The 17073-nt window shown below is 48.0% G+C and overlaps 1 protein-coding gene across 1 annotated transcript in view; it reads left to right on the forward strand.

Moving 5' to 3' along the window:
* The window catches only part of AQP9 (aquaporin 9), a 45081-nt gene extending 43727 nt beyond the window's left edge, over positions 1-1354 (forward strand). The window contains exon 6 of the mRNA XM_084817826.1: positions 1150-1354. Within this exon, the coding sequence (XP_084673952.1) occupies positions 1150-1354 (205 nt within the window). The remainder of the gene's footprint in view (positions 1-1149) is intronic.
* The last annotated feature ends 15719 nt before the right edge of the window (positions 1355-17073 follow it).

A 17073-nucleotide genomic window follows, 5' to 3' on the forward strand; every position in this document is an offset into this window, starting at 1 on the left:
GAAGCTCACTGGGTGACTTGGGGCCAGTCACTGACTCTCAGCCTAACCCACCTCACAGGGCTGTTGTGAGGAAACAATGGAAAGGAGAAGGATCACCTTGGACCCCTTGGAGGAACAGCTGGATATATATGTAGCAAACAAAAAAATGTCAGTAACTTTCCAAATTAGGGGAATTTTGTTTGCAGACTTGTAAAGGTTACCATTGTCCTTAACACGTAAGTAGCAGCAAAACCTCAGGTAAAACAGTGATCCCCAAGATTTTTGGATGGGTGGGCACATTTGTAATTTTGAGAGAGTGTTGTGGGTGCTCTCACAAAATGGCTGCCATGGGGTGGTTTGCCCATTCATGAAATCACAGAACATTCATCTCCTAGAAGCCAAACTGGGGCAACTAAAAGAAAAGGAACTTGCCCAAGAACCAAAGTCCAAGGCAGGGTCTGAGCTCCAGAACACAGAACTGCGCTTTGGAACCCACATAAAGATGGTGCTGGAGGGTGGTGCTTTGCCTGCCAGCCTGCTATTTAAAACAATAACAAGTTTAAAATCTTAATAAAATAAAAAGCAAGAGGCGCAGAGAGCCTGGTTGGCACCAAGAGATGTGCCCATGGGCACCACATCAGAGACCCCATAGGTAGAAGGTACTACATAAGAGGGGCTTCGAGACCTTGTGCTAATCAGTGATAGTAGCACAGAAATAGAACAGGCAACAGGATGGGCCCCATAAAAACAAGCACTTCCCACCGATGAACCACCGTGAGAGTAACGGAGGGCCTCCTGCTGCGGTTGCTCTCAACTAGCTCTGCTACTTCGCCTTTAACAGCGGTCTGGCCAGCCGGGGAAGCTTTCCCTACAAACAGGAGACTCTTAATTAAAAGCACAGTCGCCATTCTAAGCATCAGGAGTGCTTTGCCTGGCCACCCAGGACAGGCAGCATTTTATAGTAAAAAAAGAAAAATCAGCACAAGTCCGGCCTGCAAAAAACACAGGACACACACAGAAAAAACACGGGAATGCAGCAGAGTGATCGTGCCATTGTGTGAATTCTGTGCAAAAAGTGAGTGAGCAAAGAATGGCTAGGGGGGGAGCAATCCAAGTATTCTTATAGTAAAATAACAACAATGACAATGCATCTCTCTCTTTCTCTAACAGGGCTGGCAATAACTGGTGGTGGGTCCCTATTCTTGGCCCGATGGTTGGCGCCGCTTTTGGAGTGGGTATCTACATCATCTTCATTGAACTTCACCACACCGCTCGGCGGCCCCGCCAAAACAGTGCCACCCACAATAACTACAAGCTCACCAACATGGCGGAAGAGAAGCAGCTCCTGAGAGACTGTCCTCAGCCTCTCCTTTAGAAACAGACCAGCACCCCACCCCCCCGAGCGGCCCTTGTTCAGGCTGCAAACATGCTGAGCCCTTATGAGACGGCCTGCAGCAGAACCGATTCCCCCACCCAGTACAAAATGAGTGGCACTGAAATCTGGACATGATGGGGAGGAAGGAAATTTGCAGCAGTCCCTCTGGAACCCTTGAGGTCAGGTTTCTGTCCCTGCCCCCCAGGAAAGTCTAAAAAGGAATTGCCTGACCTGCTAATGCGGTTTGAATCCTGCAGCCTAATTAATCACCAATGGGCAGGGCTCGTTTGTGTCAACAAGCTGCAGACCTACGTTGTTAATTGTCCCCGAGTGCCAGTAGCAGAGACTCATTAGTGGCATTATGATTTTTTATAAAGACATCTATGGTGAAGGTTATGTTCTATACAGGGCAGTTGTTATTGTTGTAAGGCATGCACCTGAACTGGAATGCCTTAAGTGCAGTTGGGCTGTGTGTGTTTGAAGCCTGGGCAGCTATCAAATGCTCACTAACATAAATGATTTGAAAGGGGGGACTAGACCGATTAATGGAAGATACTCTAGCAAAGCTGTTAGCCATGGTGACTCAGTAAAATCCCGTCCTTCAAGCCGCAGAATTCCTCTCAATAAAGGAATGCTGGGGAAAACAACAGGAGAGCATTACCTTCACCACGTCATGGTTCTGAGTTTCCCCAGAGTAGATGGGCTTTGGTCTGATCCTGCCAAGCCCTTCTTGCATTATGTCCTCATAGTGTATCACTGGGAGTGGCTGATGCTGTATGTGGCTTTGCAGTCAAATCTGGGGCAGAAGAATACAGAAGGTTTTTCCTCAGGGACTTCAGAGTGCTCCCATTTGCTTTATACGCAGTTATCTAATCTTGATGGGATCCTTCTTTTGTAAAAAGCGAAGCTGGAATGTTCATCCACAGTTCCCCTGCCGTGCTTTCTAGGAGGCTGTCAGCATCAGCTAATTCTACTCTGATCTGGTGAAGTGCAGACTGCCAGTAGAGAGTGCCATGCACACAGGACATGCTGGGCTCAATCCAGTCAGAGGTAGCACACACTTGAGCCCCACAGAAATTTTAGGATCTAAATAGGCCACAACTTTCCCCAATTTGTGCCATCCTTCCAGATGTTTTAATGTCAGAATATACCAAACCTACCGCTGTGACATCCCTTAGAGTTAGCTATAGTTCCCTGGGGGTAGAAATATTTTGCAAGTGCTTGAATTTTGGCCAGTGTCTCTGGATGTTTCCAAATGAGGCTTTTACTGGGGGCTCAGATGCCATCATCTTTCACTCATAACCCTCCTGTGTTTTCCTATCACTTCTTCCATATTTTTTATTACCGCAGAAAATCTGTTCAGAAAAAAAGACAGAATAATTTCTGGTTGTTAACACTAGGACCCTCCTTCTGGAGGCACCGTTGCCTGGACCCCATGAATGGGGCAGAGCGATTGGAGGATAAAAGGCTCCTCTGGAAGCCCCCATGATGGTGCAAACCTAACCAGGATCAGAAGTGGCTTTACCATGGGGCAAATGGGGGCAGGTGGCTGCATCAGGCATGGATGTCTATTGCCATTAAAAGCAGTAAAGTGGGAGACAGGCAGATGTGAGCTACTGGGCACAATCCACTGGGAATGTCTCTTGTGCAAGCAGTGCTCTTGTTCATTTAAGTGAGACTTGTGCAGGAGAAATTCCTGGTGGACTGTGCCCCAGGTTAATTAATGGGGCAGGGGGTGTTATCAGCTGGATTTTCCCTCATCTTCAAGAACCAGTTTGGCCTGGCTTTGGTTGAAGGGTTACTTTCAGACAAATCTCAGATGAGATGGCTTTACAACACAAAGTTTTCCCAGAAACAAAGCACTGATGGCACACTGCAGAGCCCTTGCTACGGATTCAGCCTTACTGAATAATGCAGAGAGAGATGTGACGTTTTCTTCACTCTCTTTCTCCTCCGTCCTCCCCCAAATGCCACTCATGGGCCACTCCATGGAAAGTATCTGCAATTTAAGAGGGCCTAAAACTCTTTGCATGGCCACCCAGCCAGGCACTGGCCACATTCAATCTCTCATGGGACAGGCTGAGATAACCCAGATTGAGTGAAAGGTGGGAGATATTTGCTTGAGGTCCTGCCAATCTGTGCCTTTCTTGTCATTTCTTATTTCCAAGTGTGATACAGAAAGAATATGGAAGCTTCTCTGATTTGTATACAGATTGGTTGCTGTTAATCTGGTACTAAAGGGTTAACAAGGAGTAAAGGTGGCGGATTTGATCTGGGGCAGGCCTACAAGAAGAGCCCCTAGAAGACCCCAGACTCGTAACCAGCTTTATATTCCAGACTCTTGACCCCTGGGCGAGAAGACGTTGAAGTTTGATTCTATGCTAAATGATATTTCACTAACTGAGACTCTGAGATTTTGCAGGGCTGTCTTTGCAGAAGGGGGAAAAAATGCAGCTGCCTTTACAAGCGGCTTCACAGAGCTTGCTCAAGGCCACGACGTGCTGGCAGAGTGTCCAGGTGAGATGAACGGCAGAACTGAGCATGCTCAGATGCCTACTGAGAGGAGGAAAAGTACTGTTCTGACATCTCGTGGGGCACACCTGCTGATAAGAGAACGTCCCTACTCGATGCTAGTTGGGCGGGGAAGTGTAGCACCACTGAGCACGAGCGACAACTAGGAGGAGGTATTTCGGCGGATATGACCAAAAATGGCCAAAGATGACCGGGAGTTCAAAGAAGATATACCAAAGAGCAATGCGTCAATCAAGATAGCATGCCCAGAGGGCAGACTGTGGGTCATATGTTGGGGCATTTCAAAGTAACCCGTTTGTAATGGTGCCAGACACGTTCCCCAGTCACATGGATTTGTGGGAGATAGATGAGACACCTTGTTTCTGATTTGTGAGCAAATGCTCTAACCACGTGCACCCCACTTTGATTGGAAGCTGACCGTCTCATTGCTCATGGGCCCCACCTTTGACCAGAGCAGGGGTATAAAAGCCCAGGGAATGGGAGCTCCGGGGGGCGGGGGGCTTTGGTTCCTGTTGCTCTGGTTCTTGCTGCTGCTGCTGCTGCTTCACTTCACTCTTTCTGCCGTGCCACCAGACCCAAGGATTTGGGTAGCTATGGACCTCTTTAGACTCTTAGACTTTGGAACTTAGATTATTTTCTGAAAGTAGAACTTAGAATTACTTCTGAGTTTAGGACTTAGAGTGCTTTCTAAGCTTGAGACTTGGAGGTTATTTCTGAGGATGGGATTCAGAATCCCATCTTCAGAGGTGGCAAATGGAATTATTTCCAGGTCTTGGGTTGTCCGTTCACTCTAACTCCTACGTCTATTCTTCATATGCCTAGAGGAACTTAGTAATGCTTTAGCATAGCTTTTGCATTCAAGTAAGAAGCAGGAGGAGGTAATGGGAGGGTTAACACTTAGTTTAGGTTGTTTCAGTTTAGCTTTGAACCGCAAGTAGTAAACAGGAGAAAGTTAGAAGGAGGAGTCATAACAATGTTAGAAGCTCAAGCCCTTATCTTATGAGCCAAATTCATAATACCAGCTTTACCAATTGCAATTCTTGTGATTAATCTTCTATTTTTGTTGCATTCTCTTTCCCTGTAATTATAGAGAAAGTTTCTAATGCTCATATAACCACCATGCCACTTTCCTTATTTTGTATTTTTCCAAAATAAAGCCTTGAATAGATTTCAATCTATGATTTTGTCTGTAGTGATGTTTGTCCATTGAGATTAGCTTGGTTACCCACTAGAGTGCTTCAGACCCATTTAGTGCAAGTTCTGAGCTTAAACAAGACCGAATTTACAGTTGTGACTGCAAATAAAGAGCATTTTCACTTAGCGGTAACTGCGAAGCTTTCTTTGGAGGCAAAAGAATTCCAGTGGGGTTGTTTATTTGGCAGAATCTGGCATTTCCTTGTTTGCAAAGTACCCTAAGAGAAGGGAGTTACCATACACTGGGGACTCTCCATTGCTGCTGGTGACTGAATGTCATTGTGTCTTTGTAGAGTTTTTCCCCTGGAGTATTATTTGTTCTTCTGCATACCTCAGAGTTCCCCCAAGCCTGCTAATACCTCCCCCTTGGTATGGTTCTGGCTACATAAAGTTTGGCACTTGGATAACTGGTCTGTGAATGGCTATTCACTATGATGTCTAATGGGTCCACCATGTTCAGAGGCAATGCAATGCCACAATGGCAGACTCATTCACCAAGTGTTGACCCTTCTGTTGCCAACATGGCACCACCCACACACAACAGGGAGGCATCAGCAAGCTTGGGGGGAACCCCCAGTTTTGCAAAAGTACAAAAACATCTTTGGGGGGGAATAATCTAAAGGGGGAACTCCAAAATCAGCCCAGCCCAGCAAAAACGGTGTGCACTCAGTGGGAACAGAATGCTGGCTGACTGTTGGAGGAGGATGGAAAACCATGGGGAGGAGGGAACAGAATGGAGTCTTGTGGAAGAGGTATGGCTGGCAGGAACCCTGAAGAGGAGCACACCACTGACTGGAACGTTTTGTTGCAAGGTCCCGCCTGTATTTCTGAATAGCAGATTCTGGGGACATTGCCATGTTCAAGTAAACATGGAAGAGCCTGGATCAATTACCCACAGCGAGAGGGCAGGGGAACAGGCACCCAACAGCCCAAGGCTCCTGCCAGGGTGAGATTTTTATCTCTACAAAGAAAAGTTGGAATTTCAGGCCCACAGCGACTTGCTGCACTTTGGGGAGCAAAAGGTCTCTGCCATAGGCTGTGACACGATGTGCTAGCGCAGTGTTCGGCTTCCCTCTTGCATGTTCCCTTCTCAAAAAACATGACTCCTCTGAATTCGGCCTGTGCCACAGGCCCCTGGAGGAGAAGGCATCTCAAGCTCTTTCTGAGGTTACACCACCATTTATGAGCGGCCTGAGCCAGTTAGGTGGATCCCCTGTGAGAAAAGGTTACAACAGCTGGGATGGTTTAGCTTAGTAAGAGGAGGCATGAGAGAGACGTACACAAGAATGCCTGGTGTGGAGAAAGTGGATTGGGAGACATTTTTCTCCCTCTCTCAAAATACTAGAACCAGTGAGGTCCTCCCATGAAGCTGATGGGTGGGAGATTCAGGACAGACGAAAGGAAAGACTTCTTCACACAGCGCACAGTCCAACTATGGAATTCGCTTCCACAAGGTGGAGTGATGGCCACCAACTTGGATGTCTGTAAAAGGGAATTAGAGAAATCCATGGAGGAGAAGGCTATCAATGGCTACTAGCCCTGATGGCTCTATGCTACTTCCAGGATCAGGGGCAGGATGCCTTTGAATACCAGTTCCTGGGGAACATGGGGGGGGGAGCTGTTGCACTCCTGTCCTGCTTGTGGGCTTCCCATTGGGGCAGCTGGTTGGCCACTGTGTGAACAGAGTGCTGGACTAGGTGGGCCCTTGTTCTGACCCAGCATCAGGGCTCTTCTGATGCTCTTATGTAGGAGGCAGCAATAGCCCTTCATGGATGATCAGATTCAGTCTCACTTTTGTGTAATATATGTTTTTATTTTCAAACAAGTAAGGTAAAATACACAAAGAAAATAAAAGAGAACATCAAGGAATGACACTGGAATCATCCATTCAAAGTAGACATTTTGCCTGTTTACCTCCCAACCCTGTGAGGTACATTAGGCTGAAGAAATGGGACTGACCCGAAAAGGTCACTCAAGTGAACTTCATGACTGAGCAGGGTTATGAACTCAGGTCTCTCTTATTATCCTAGTCTTGACACTCTTTCAACTGTCCCGTGCTGCCTATATCAAGTGTATTTATACAACCTGGAACATAACCATGATGATAAACACAATTCATGATTTGCAAATAACACAACTCTCACACCAATTTGACAATCTATAATTTGCTGGTTTTGCCATGCAATATTTTGTTGTTGTTCAGTCGTTGAGTCGTGTCCAAGTCTTCGTGACCCCATGGACCACAGCACACCAGGCCTTCCTGTCCTGAGCTCTCTCCCGGAGCGTGCTCAAGTCCATATTCATTGCATCGGTGATGCTATCTAGCCATCTCATCCTCTGCCGTCCCCTCCTCCTTTTGCCCCCAATCTTTCCCAGCATCAGGGTCTTTTCCAGGGAGTTTTCTCTCCGCATTAGGTGGCCAAAATATTTGGGCTTCAGCTTCAGTATCTGTCCTTCCAATGAGCAGTCAGGGTTGATTTCCTTTAGCATTGACTGATTGGACCTCCTTGCAGTCCAGGGGACTCGTAAGAGTCTTCTCCAGCAACACAGTTCAAAAGCATCAGTTCTTCAGTGCTCAGCCTTCCTTCTAGTCCAGCTCTCACAGCCATACGTTGCTACTGGGAAAACCATAGCTTTGATTATATGAACCTTTGTCGGCAAGGTGATGTCTCTGCTTCTTACTATGCTGTCTAGGTTTGCCATAGCTTTCCTCCCAAGGAGCAAGCGTCTTTTAATTTCATGGCTACAGTCACCATCTGCAGTGATCTTGGAGCCCAAGAAAATAAAATCTGTCACTGCTTCCATTTCTTCCCCTTCTATATGCCAGGAAGTGATGGGGCCAGATGTCATGATCTTTGTTTTTTTAATGTTGAGTTTCAAACCAGCTTTTGCACTCTCCTCTTTCACCCTCAACAAGAGGCTCTTTAGATCCTCTTCGCTTTCTGCCATTAGGGTGGTATCGTCTGAGTATCTGAGGTTGTTGAAAATTCTCCCGGCAATCTTTATTCCGACCTGTGATTCATCCAGCCCGGCGTTTCTCCTGATGTACTCTGCATATAAGTTAAATAAGCAGGGCGACTATATGCAGTCTTTTCGTACTCCTGTCCCAATTTTGAACCAATCGGTTGTTCCATGTCTGGTTCTTACTGTTGCTTCTTGACCCTCGTACAGGTTTCTCAGGAGACAGGTAAGGTGGTCTGGTACTCCCATCTCTTTAAGAATTTGCCACAGTTTGTTGTGATCCACACAATCAAAGGCTTTAGCGTAGTCAATGAAGCAGAAATAGACGTTTTTCTGGAATTCTCGTGCTTTCTCCATGATCCAGCGAATGTTGGCGATTTGATCTCTAGTTCCACTGCCTCTTCGGAACCCAGCTTGTACTTCCGGTAGTTCTCGGTTCACAAACTGCTGAAACCTAGCTTGTAGGATTTTGAGCATCACCTTGCTGGCATGTGAAATGAGCGCAATTGTGCGGTAGTTTGAACACTCTTTGGCGTTGCCCTTCTTTGGAACTGGAATGTAAATTGACCTTTTCCAGTCTTGTGGCCACTGTTGAGTGTTCCAAATGTGTTGGCATATTGAGTGCAGCACTTTAACAGCATCATCTTTTAGGATCTTAAAAAGCTCAGCTGGAATACTGTCATCTCCGCTAGCTTTGTTGTTAGTAATGCTTCCTAAGGCTCACTTGACTTCACTCTCTAGGATGTCCGGCTCCAGTTCAGTGACCGCACTATCATGGCTATCAGGGACATTCAGATCTTTCCTGTATATTTCTTCTGTGTATTCTTTCCACCTCTTCTTAATCTCATCTGCTCCTGTTAGGTCCCTACCTTCTTTGTCCTTTATCATGCCCGTCTTTGCACAAAACTTTCCTTTGATATCTCCGATTTTCTTGAAGAGATCTCTAGTCTTTCCCATTCTCTTGTTTTCTTCGATTTCTTTGCATCGTTCATTTAAGAAGGCCTTCTTGTCTCTCCTTGCTATTCTCTGGAACTCTGCATTCAGTTGGATATATCTTCCCCTTTCTCCCTTGCTTTTGACTTCCCTTCTTTCTTCAGCTACTTGTAAAGCCTCATCAGACAGCCACTTTGCTTTCTTGCATTTCTTTTTCTTTGGGATGGATTGAGTTGCTGCCTCCTGAACAATGTTACGGACCTCCGTCCATAGTTCCTCAGGCACTCTGTCTATCAGGTCTAAGCCCTTAAATCTATTCCTCACCTTCACTGTATATTCATAAGGGATATGATTGAGGTCATACCTGAACGGTTTAGTGGTTTTCCCTACGTTCTTCAATTTTAGCCGAAATCTTGCAAGAAGAAGCTCATAATCTGAGCCACAGTCAGCTCCAGGTCTCGTTTTTACTGACTGTATAGAGCTTCTCCATCTTTGGCTGCAAAGGACATAACCAATCTGATTTCGATATTGACCATCTGGTGATGTCCATGTGTAGAGTCGCCTCTTGTGCTGTTGGAAAAGAGTCTTTGCTATGATCAGCGTGTTCTCTTGGCAAAACTCTGTTAGCCTTTGTCCTGCTTCATTTTGTACACCAAGGCCATGCTTGCCTGTTATCCCGGTGATTTCTTGACTTCCTACTTTAGCATTCCAATCCCCTATGATGAAGAGGACATCTTTGTTTGGTGTTAGTTCTAGAAGGTGTTGTAGGTCTTCACAGAACCGATCAACCTCAGCTTCTTCAGCATCAGAGGTTGGGGCATACACTTGAACTACTGTGATGGTGAATGGTTTGCCTTGGATTCGTACTGAGATCATTCTGTCATTTTTGAGATTGTACCCCAGTACTGCCTTTCCCTCCCTTTTGTTGACTATGAGTGCTACTCCATTTCTTCTAAGGGATTCTTGCCCACAGTAGTAGATATGATGGTCACCTGAATTAAATTCGCCCATGCCTGTCCATTTTAGTTCGCTGATTCCCAAGATGTCAATGTTCAATCTTGCCATCTCATGTTTGACCACCTCCAGCTTACCTTGATTCATTGATCTGACATTCCAGGTTCCTACTAAACAATATTGTTCTTTACAGCATCGGACTTTCTTTTCACCACCAGACACATCCACAGCTGAGTGTCCTTTCGGCTTTGGCCCAGCCGCTTCAATCTTTCTGGTGCTACTTGGAAATTCCCTCTGCTCTTCCCCAGTAGTATATTGGACACCTTCCGACCTGAGGGGCTCATCTTCCGGCGTCATCTCTTTTAGCCTTGTGATACGTTCCATGGGGTTTTCTTGGCAAGAATACTGGAGTGGGTTGCCATTTCCTTCTCCACTGGACCACAATTTGTCAGGACTCTCCGCCACGAACTGTCCGTCTTGGGTGGCCCTGCACGGCATAGCTTATGGCTTCACTGAGTTACGCAAGCCCCTTCACCACAACAAGGCAGTGATCCATGAAGGGGCCATGCAATAATAGCATTTCCAAAAATCAATGAGTTTTCTCTGGTTTCTATTAAAGCTATCCATGATTTTCCTGACACATTCAAATTAGCTAATTTTTCCATCTTGATTCAACTCTTAAAGCCATCAGTCAGTACGGATGGATCTCTCAGCTATCAACATCTCTCCCTGAACTTTGCCCAGCCTGCATTTTTGCTGGGGCCTGATCCTGATTCCCCCCCTTTGGCTCTGTGTTGTCCCAATCCAGTCCTGAGTACCTTGCACCTCAGAAATTCTACCATGTTCAAGGGCACTTGCTCCCAAAACAGCGGGCCCCAGATGTGGTGATGGCTTTAAAAAGGAATTGAGGTTCAATCCTATGCATGTTTAGACAAGTTGTAGGCCTTTTTTCTGTCTAAACATGCATAGGATTTCACCCTTAGTTAGAGGAGGACATGCAGGAGGAGACGTTTATCAAGGGGTATCAGTTATGATGGCTTAATAGAACCTCCAAGTTTGTCTTTTGTTTTTTTTGCTGGGGCAAAAATGTTTTCACATGACAAGAAAACACCACTGGCAGAGAGGGAGGTGGCTGAACTTCCTGGTTTGGGTGTCCCATATACTGGGACCACCCTGGAGATACGGCCTTCCCGATAGAGTGTCCAAGTGTTCATGACTTTATCACAGGCCTGTGCCTCCTGAGAAAATCCATGGACATAGCCCACTGACCATGTCCGTTGGAGCTTGACATTCCCCCATTGTTGTAGCCCTAGGAAAGACCCCATAGGTCACTGTACATGGGTGGTGGGTCTTATGTTCAGGTTGTTGGACTTGCACAAGTTGTCCTGGTTGGCTTTGCAGTGGTATAGAAGGCCAACATTGGTCGAATGCGGCTTTTCCTGGCAGTGATAGGACAGCTGCACCAGTGGGACTCCTGCCTGTCGTGCCACTGTTAAAGATACCATGCCTCTGGCCCCTCCCCAGCATCTTAGTCCTGTGGGCAACCAGGTCCTCCGCTGGCAAGTTTATTCAGAGGTAAGTCCCTCTGGGGATTTACTCTCAGGTAATTCTGATTACAGCCTTGCAACACAGCCCTGTTCAAAAGTCCGCCCACTGAGTTCTCCCAGAGGCTCTAGGGCTGCAGTCTGAGTCAGTTTATTGTTGCTAACAACCTGGCAGAGACAAAGCAGTGTTGTTGCTGCATCCGTCTGCCTCCACAAACACTTCCCTAGCAGAACTTTGGCAAGAAAGTGGCACTCTGAGGCTTTGCCTGCAGTAGCTGTTCCTGGCACAATTCCGGACTCTCCTTTCCAGGACTTTGCACTGGTGAGTGACGGACCAGGCACCCTCCTGGATTGTGCTCTCCCCCCGCCCCAAGCCCAGCCTTATGGCACGACAAACATCACCGCTCTCCTTCCCTGTGGGGCCTCCCAAACTAAACGACCTCCAGGTTGGAGGCCTGCATGTTATATGCCATGTTTTAGACAGCATTTCTACGATGCCCTCTTATATATTGTGCCAGCTTTTCCCAACCTGGTTGGACTACAAGTCCCAGCATCCCCAGCACCTGCCAGTAACTAAGCTTTAGGAGAGGCATTTCAGCCTTTTAGAATGGGGAAAAAACTGTGCACAAGACAAGAAACCACCAACCAATCGCCAGTCTGGGGAAAGGGGGTGGGGCCAGGAAAGGGGCATGGCCATCTGGGGAACCTGTGGCAGGCCAGATTTTGCCTGTGGGCCTGAGGTTCAACACCCCTGCTTTCACACTTTGTGGTGGAGAACCATGGGCCAATCTAAATGGAAACGCTTTGTGAAGCGATTTGGGCAAAATCCCATTTCCACAGAATCGAATTAGCTCTTTCCATGGTACACACGGTGTGGTATTCCTCCGCTTTTGAAGTGTATATGGGAGCTGAAGCCGCATTAGTTGGGACTGGGTGGGCGAGTCCCATCGCATGTAGGAATGTCCATCAGCAATTGCGCAGGTGCAGGGCAGCCCATGGGCAGAGGCTTGCTCCCCCTCCCTCGCTTGTTCAACAAAGTGCCGTGCAGGACTTGCTTACGAGTAGATGTTCATGTCAAACCCTGTATACCCCACATACTCGCACACATTTATGAGGCAGGCAGGCAAGCCGACAGCCGCTGCCGCCTGGAGACTGCGCAGAATGGGTGGGAGTGCAAGGGGCGCAGAGAGTGTGGAGCTGGTGAGAAGGGAGCACATCTAGCACGTTGCCTTTGATGTATATTAACTTCCCAATCAACATGCTTCCCCCGCTCCCACAAACACGGGCTCAATGTAGTGCTTCTGAGTACAGGTTCATTAAACTCATCTGCCCTGTCCTCCGCCCTTTCTTAGCTGCTCAGCTTCGAATCAACAGGCATCCACCATTTCTCAGCTGTGCTCCTTTGTAGCTGCACAGTTTCAAAACAGCAGGGCTGGCTCCCGTCTCCACAGCTCAACTATTTAAAGTGAGAGGCAGCGACATGGAACCAAAGGCAATCGGTTACTTCCAGGTAGACATGTTTACCCCTCTGCTCTCCCCATGCTCCCGCCCCATGCTACTTTCCCTTCCACCAATCAGCACCGCTTCCACCAGCCTGCACCAAAGCCAGCTGAGGTCACACGGACTCCCCAACAGCACTGAAGCCACTGTGACAGGAAAATCCGACACAAAATGAGTTTGAAAAAACCTGGATTTAGGGCAAGAAATGCCAGGCTAGCTATGGAGAGCAGCATGCGTCATCTGACACTGTTGATTTGGGGATGGCGTAGAACCAGAGTAAAAGCCTCATGTAGATGGGGCCCATGTGTCTTCTCCAGAAATCTCTCTCACTCACACATAAACACACTGCCATGGCTGCCCAGAAAGGACATGTAAGCAGAAGATGATCCACCCGAGGGAGAAAACCGAGAGAATTCCAATTGCAGAGATCATAGATGGCTGCCATCACTTTTATTGACTTTTTCTCCCTGTCAATTGACGATTTTTAATCACAGTCAAAGTCTTGTTTGTACAAGAACCATGGAAGTCTGCAAACATGATTATGGGAAATGAGAATCTCCCGTTCATTACATAATTAACCAAACACCAAAATGTGTGTTTGTAGCAAACATTTAATGAAGAACTAATGAGTTCCCAGGATAACTGAAGTGAATATTATACCAAAATCTGCATATCTCTCCAAATGCTCCCCCCCGCCTCCCCCCTCTTTCAGTTTATTTGCATTTCCCCCAGTACTGTTCTTCAGAAAGAGACGGGAGACACAATTACTTCATAACCATTTCCCCCCCTCCCTGTTGCCTCAGACAGGAATCATTTTAAAAGAAACCAGGCAGCAGCAAGAGGTGGGGCTGGCAGGCACAAGCAAAGCCAGACAGGCAAGAACGCACGCAGCGCAGCCGGAAGACAGAAGCCCCGGGCCCGTATGGCTTGAGATGACCGCGAGTGAGAGCTTGTCTATACGACACGCGGTCATCTGCCAGGGGAGCTGGGAGCCTGAGGCACAGCCGCAACCCACTGGACAGCGAAAGTGTAGATCTCTGTGGGGAAGGGGGAAAACATTCACTTGTGGTCAGTGGCATGCAGCCTCTGTCGTGGCAGCACTCCTTGCACTTGTGGAGGTCAGGGGCCAAGGAGACACGGTGGCAATGGATCTGCCTGCAACACATCTCACATCTGCGGAACTAGCTGCTGCAAGATGTTGTGGATGGCCCTTGGCTTAGAGGGGCGTCAAAGGTGATTAGGCAAATTCCTGGAGGAAGAAGCAGAGGACAGGTCTTTCAGCCTTCACCAACCTGGGACCCCCCCGCCCCGATGTTTTGGACTACTACTCCCACCAGCCCCAGCCAGCATGGCCAATGGTCAGGGATGATGAGAGTTGTCGTCCAAAACATCGGAATGGCACCAGGCTGGGGAAGGCTGGCAGCTAGCCATGGGAACGCGACAGGACTGCCACGTTTGGGGCAGGGTGGGCGCCAACGCTTGGCCTTCATGGGCAACCTCCATCTTGTTTTTCTGGCCCAGCACTCTGAGCAGCCCCAGGCAGGTGGATCTGGCCCCTCTTTTGAGTTCCACAACACTCCCAGCTGCACATTGTGGGAGAATTAAAGAATGGCTTGTCCTCATCACACTGTGCTATTTGGAGCACTGCCAGCAGCCACCCACGAAGGAATGGGGCCACCGGAAGACGCCGGGCCCAAGCTCCCCTCAAAACTGGAGCAGGCCCTGGTTCTGAGGGAGTTGCTATCTCAGGACCGGTTGCTGCACAGAGCACCCACAGAGGAGCCCGCTACCTTCCGTTGTCTTTCTGGTGGCGGCTTCCCAGGGGCCTCTGCATATCTCTCCACAGAGGAAACAGGATGTGGGATCAGAGGGTCCCACTTTGGCCTGATCCAGCAGGGTCTTCTTGTGTTCAAAGGCATAGGGGAGGAACCTCTTTCAGCCCGAGGGCTGAATCCCGTTCCAGAGGAGCTCTCAGGGTCTGCATTCCAGTGGTGGGCAGGGCCAAGGGCAAAAATGCCCCCAGATCCCAGCCGGTTGCAGCTTGAAGTCCTTCCTGCCAGCACCTCAGTCTCAGGAGCGGTGGCATTGCAACCCGGGGGGGGGGGGACTGCGCAAAAGCCAAGAAGCCGCCCAGTGGCCAGTGGTCCGTGAGGGGAAGGGGGTGGGAACAAGGGAGGACTGTGGCCCTCAGGGGAACCTCCAGAGATCAGACTGGGATGCCACGTGGGCTGGATTTGGCCCATGGCCCTGAGGTCCAACACCCCCATTCTAAAACCTGGATCTCTTGCAAGCAGGAAGGTAGGGGGAGGGGAGCAGTTTTAAGAGGAGATGGCTGTCGGGGAGGAGTGCAGAACCCTCCCGCCTTTGGCTCCCCATACACTCTCCAACATCACCCTTCCCCCACGTGGGCTCCCGCACTGGAAGTGAACTTGGCTGGGAGCAAAGCAGCGGAGAGGCCAGTGGCAGGCCAGGGAAAGGACGGGCACCCGCTTGGCTCTTAGAAGCAGCCCCCCACCCCCGCTGGCAACATGCTGTGACGTGAAGCCACTGACCTGCCACGCTCGCATCTAGTCTGGCCCCGATGCTCTCCTCTGGCAACCAGCATGTTCCCATTAACGAGGCTGCGGAAAGATCAATGGGCGGCCAATGGGGTGCAGCCTCGTTAATGGGAACGCTGTGGACTCAAGACGAGAATTCCTAGAAAAAGCCACGCTTGCAGCACTTGGGGCAAAGACTGCTACATAATGGGTAAACGTGTTCTGTGGGACTTGTATGGTACTGGATCCAGGCCTGCAAGTTTATGGCTCATTATAACTCTTCCGATAAGCAACATAAGCTGTGCAACAGTTCAGTCGGATTGTAAAGTTATTTTCTATCCTTTCAGTTATTATTTAATTCCGATAAACAACTTAGGCTGTGCAAGAGTTCAGGTACATTCCAAAATTATTTTTTTATTGTTTCCTATTACTTTTATGCAGTTTGTAATATTATTTGTTTGTAAGTAACTTTAAGAGCCCAGTTGAGATCAAGAGTCTGGTTAAGAGAGGGAGAGAAAGAGGAAGGAAGGAAGGAAGGATAGAGTATGTGTATAGCCACCCTTTAGAAGCAAAACGAGGCAATTAGGAGTCAAATCTCCTTGTTCAATCTTAAAATATGACTATGAGGCATCTTAATTTTTTATTTAAGGATCTGTTCTGATCTGACTGAACGCAGATATTAAACTCATGACCTAGTTTTTCAGGTAAAGAGAAACCAGGTTTCAAAGGGTTTGAACCAGGGTGGGCCACTTGTGGCCCTCCAGATGTTTTGTCCTACAGCTCCCCCCAGAGCTAGCCAGCATAGCCAAAGGTGAGAGAGTTGTAGGCCAAAACATCTGGAGGGCCATAAGTGGCCCACCCTCAAAAATCAATGGCGTTCCTTGCCCAGTTTCTTTGGAGTACTGACTTATGGCCAGAGTTACATGCACACTGCAATTCTGGAAACATGAGAAAAAGTGCAGAATACTGGCCACAGAATCCAGCTCCCTGGGATGCTCAACCATCAGTGTTGCTTTGTTTTGTTTTTAAATGCAAGTTTCTAGCCTTCATGGCTACAAAGATAAAGGGTAAAATCCAGCATACAGCTTGGGACCAGGCTACCTGGAAGGCCGCCTTCTCCCATAGGAGCCTGCCCAGTTCTTAACAGCTTCTGGAGAGGCCCTTCTCCAAGACTGTGGCCTTCAGAGGCACATTTGGTGTTGTCGTTGAAGAGGGCCTTCTCGGTGGCTGCTCCCAGGCTGTGGAACTCCTTGCTGAGCGAGGCTAGGTTGGCTCCCTCTTTGGCATCTTTCTGACGGCAGCGAAGACCTTTCTGTTCAAGCAGACCTTTGGTGTGTAACCAGGTCTGTTGGGGTGGATGCTCTTTTTATTCTGTGATGGTTGTGTTTTCAGTTTTGTTTTAATCCATTTATTTATTTATTTTACAACATTTATATACCACTCCACATCAGAAGATTTCAGAGTGATGAACATCAAAGATCAAAGAATAAAACACCATGTTAAAATAATTAAAGCATTTTAAAAGAAAAGAAACAGAAAAAGCAAATATTATTGTTTTAATCAA

This window comes from Heloderma suspectum, chromosome 11 (genome assembly GCF_057233095.1).
Source record: "Heloderma suspectum isolate Gila_16-S chromosome 11, 16-S_ref, whole genome shotgun sequence".
NCBI lineage: Eukaryota > Metazoa > Chordata > Lepidosauria > Squamata > Helodermatidae > Heloderma > Heloderma suspectum.